Source organism: Hipposideros armiger, unplaced genomic scaffold (assembly GCF_001890085.2).
Source record: "Hipposideros armiger isolate ML-2016 unplaced genomic scaffold, ASM189008v1 scaffold_75, whole genome shotgun sequence".
Taxonomy (NCBI): domain Eukaryota; kingdom Metazoa; phylum Chordata; class Mammalia; order Chiroptera; family Hipposideridae; genus Hipposideros; species Hipposideros armiger.
Genome location: NW_017731425.1, coordinates 3,040,260 through 3,044,443, shown reverse-complemented (window position 1 = coordinate 3,044,443; position 4,184 = coordinate 3,040,260). Strand labels below are relative to the sequence as shown.

Sequence of the window (4,184 nt, the reverse complement as noted above, 5' to 3'; positions counted from 1 at the left end):
TTGATTGTGGTATAGGTTTCACAACTCTGAATATATTAAAAACCACTGAATTGTATACTTTAAATGGGTGAATTGTATGGTATGTGAATTATATCTCACTAAAACTGCTTTTAAAAAGTTTATTAAAAAATTTAGAAGGAAAAACTTCATTTCAATTGATCACTATTAAATAACTCAATAACACACCTATCACAAATCGGTGCCCTAAAAATATGTTATGAATAATGAATGTTATAAAACCAGGAACAAAAAAACGAAGCAATAACAAATGTTTAGAAAAAAATTAAGTGCAATTTCCATAAGAAAGAATAAATTACCTTCCAAGAGTTTTTGACATGATGTATTTGTCTCTTAATTCCTTGGGATAAACTGATTGATCATCTACAGTCAGATCAAAAAATACAAAAACTAAGGGAAAAAGGGGCAGAAATAGGTCTCATTAATTCATTCAATAAAGATAAGATAAATGATCCTAAAATTTAGCAAACATATGGAATATAAGACAATTGTTTTTATTACATTTAACATCTAACCCTAAATAAATTTAGCTAGGCTACCATATATCATGAAACCCAGGGAAAATAATAAATCAAATTTCATTCTTCAATAAAAATACATAGCATCAGTCTCACTGTAATGCAGTGATATCCATACATAAATGCTAGTGATATTCCTTGACCTCAGAATATTAATCTGTCACACTAATATAAATACCTGTGCAGGTTGGCAAAAGAACAGTACCCAAAAGCAATTCATCTGAGTCTAGGAAAAAATGTTCCACATAAGCAAATAAATATCCCAATAAAAACTATACCATTGGTCACCATACTAGCATTATCTTCTCAGCCATTTATACCTTTACATATATGGTATTTTACAAAGTTAAATAAATAGCATTTCCCCCCAAACTCCCCTTTATTTCTCCATTATTTGGGCTCTACCTCTGAAAAAGAAAACAACAAAACACTACTCATTTAATAATTTAACCATCCAGGTGGGCCAAGCCTGCAATCTGTTATCAAATATTTCAATTCTACAAAGTCATCAATAGTAAATTTGCAACTGCCAATAAGAACTTGAAAGAGTAAATCTTAAGTTTAACAGAGTTTAGGTGATAGGTTTCGACATCCCTGGAGTCACCTAGAGATCCAGTCTCTGGCACAAATATAAGCCACCTCAGTATGCACCATTCCAGGCTGGTCCTTATGAGATAGACACTTGACTAATGAATGAGACCTGCTGGCCACCCAGGATACAATCGTTCCTCAGTGCTTATGGATATTTACAAACCTAGATGTTCCAGTGGCCTCTGAGAATCTAGGAATTTGAAGGGCTCTGGACATGTATTTCTCATAAATGTCAAGGTCTACTTCAAGGGCTGTAAACTCAGTTGCCCACAGAAGCCAGGTAATGCTGGGTTTAGAGTAAGACAACATGGAGCAGTGGGGACTTGAATGGGAAAACACATCAACAATCTAAAGGAGGCAGCTTCTACTCAACACCTGCGAATCTTTGATTAACGGGATTATAGGCTCAGTGTGTCCAGATAGTCCACCTTTCCAAAGAAATCTAGAGTTTCCTGTTCAAGTTCAAATATCAGCAAATGCCTAATAAAATGACAATCGGCTGAATGCAGTCAAACTGAGTACCAGTTTGATCGATTTCAATCAGGGCCACCTTTAGCCTATAGAACACCTTTGTTCAAATTCGAAGAGGTGCCCTTTGGGCAGACCAATGAGAAAAAGGTAGCACACAGCTTGTCACATGGAAGGCAGACCAAATTTCAGTGCCCAATTTCACCCTTGACCAGCAAAACCCTATGCAGCTGCCCTAACTATAATTACCAGATAGAAAACAAAATAGTAACAAACAGGAAAAACTAAAGCAATCATAAAATGCATGTTAGGATGCCCAGTATAGCCATGGTTCTCAGGTGCCAATCTGAAGACTGGCTGCATGAGAATCACATGGGCAGGATATTTTAAATCCCTAGAACTACCAAATCAGAATTTGTGGGACAGTGCCTATGGGATTTCTATATTTTCAAGGTGTTAAACCCTCATACACACATACCCTTCCCAGTCATTCAATTCAGATAGTTTTGGGAAGTTTTGTGGGTATCGTTTTTTTAATTAAAGAAACTACATTATTTCTCTTGTCCAAGGATTTAAAATCACTGTGAGTTACATTTAACTCTATAGGTTGTTCTTGTCAATTATACTTTCTGTGCTGCATTTTTTGCACTGAATAACAACTGTTCCTTTTAGATGTGATATTAGTAAAGTTTTAGGAGTGGATATTTATAAAATACCTGATAATGATAAAACATCTCCACTTTCAGAGGATAGCCAAGTGGGATTTAAGAAGGCGTAAGGTCTAAACTGAGATTCTCACAGAAAAATCCATAGTGTAATGTCTGGCATGTAATAAGAGTTCAATAAATATATGTAAAACTGAATGAGTGGAAAAAATGAAGAAAGGGAAGAATGAAGAAGGGAGATGAATTAAATAGCCTAAAACAACACAGATAGCTAAGACTGACATGGGATAAATTGCAACAATCGATGAACTATGAACTATTTTAAGCAACATGATAATTCAATTGACAGCATATGGCTTTAAATAAAATTGAACCAATTAAACCTTAGAAAATCACCCTTGATAGAATTTTTTCATAATTTAAAAATGCTACTAAGATTGAGCTGAATCTTGCATGCTAACCTTACTTGCTTTACCTAAGCCATATTCTGCAAAGAATACAATGTCAATTTTTCTTTTATATGGGAGGAAAAAAAATCTGATAAACCATAAAATATTACCTTTATTATTCCATACTGAAAGTGCAATTTCAGAATTGTTATTCAAAGGAAGGCGTCTTCCTTTCCCTACAAGCTCTCTATTTACAAAGGTTCCATTCCCACTGTGATCTTCTATGTATGCGATGTAAGAGTTTTTAGGACCCATTTCCTAAAATAGAGAACATTTTATTTCAAAGTTTTAACAATGGAGAGTTATAGTGGGAAGATATCTAAGAGTGATGACTAGATTACCAGCTCTCCCAAATAAATGGATATTTGTCACCTACCCTGAAAATCCGAAAGTGCTTCTTGCTGTAAGTCCGGTATTTATCTGTGCTTTTCAGCAGCGGCTCATCAAAGCAATAGTCACAGCTTCTATCCCTCCCAAACCAGTAGTTGTCATTAACACACTCTGTAACACAAAAGCACACACCAGAGGGCTGTTAAATTTCATATATCAAACACCTTTAAAAATTGCTCATAAAATCTATTAATAGAAAAATAGCCTAAGAAGGTAATCAAAATTATAGATTTTGATAAGTATTTGGAAAAATACTTATGATATGATAACTTCCTACTTATTACCCTCCTGAGGCATCCGATCATACTTACTATAAAATCCACACTCCTTCTCATGGCAGGCGAGATGCTCAGGATCTGGCCCAATCCCTTCCAGCCTTGCCTTGTACCCCACCTCTCCCCTTGCTCACTACAGCCAGCCCCATCAGCCTCCTTTCACTGCCCCAGATATGCCAGGCCCAACGTGCCTTGTGGTCTTTGCACACTTTGTTCCAGTGATTTGAATGGCCATCTGGTCTTTGCATCTGGACTCAAATTATATCTCACTTAGCTTTCTGTATAAGCCGACTCCCACGTTATCATACCGATAGCTTGTTTTGTTTCCCTGTAAGTATGGACCACAACTGAAAATTATCTTGATTATTTGTGTATTGTATCTCCACATTCCCTTGTTAGAACATACTCCAGGAGGGCAGCCTTGGGTCTCTTATTTAAGAGTACAGCTCCAAAGGCGGTACAAGATGGCAGATTAGGTAAACATTATGCCTGCTGCATCCCAGGATCACACCAAAGTTACAAATAAATTATAGAACAATCAACCTCAAGAATCATCGGAAGGGCAGCCAGATAGCTCAGTTGGTTGGAGTGCAAGCTCTGAACAACAGGGTTGCCGGTTAAATTCCCACACGAGCCACTAAGCTGCGCCAGTAAGCTGCGCCCTCTATAGCTAAGATTGTGAACAACAGCTCAACCTGGAGCTGGGCTGCCATGGGCTGCCATGACTGGCCGGCGGTCAACGTGAGTGGCCAGCAGCCAGCGTGAGCAGCCAGCAGATGGACGGCGACTGACTGCCTCAGCCGGATAGAG

General features: G+C 37.4%; 1 protein-coding gene across 1 annotated transcript in view; it reads right to left on the bottom strand.

The window, feature by feature from the left end:
- CHEK2 (checkpoint kinase 2) overlaps nucleotides 1–4,184 on the bottom strand; it is a 48,135-nt gene that overhangs the window by 29,462 nt on the left and 14,489 nt on the right. Inside the window, exons 3-5 of the mRNA XM_019643045.1 lie at nucleotides 3,086–3,210; nucleotides 2,820–2,967; nucleotides 318–408 (exon numbers count right to left, since the gene is read on the bottom strand). Of these exons, the coding sequence (XP_019498590.1) occupies nucleotides 318–408; nucleotides 2,820–2,967; nucleotides 3,086–3,210 (364 nt within the window). The remainder of the gene's footprint in view (nucleotides 1–317; nucleotides 409–2,819; nucleotides 2,968–3,085; nucleotides 3,211–4,184) is intronic.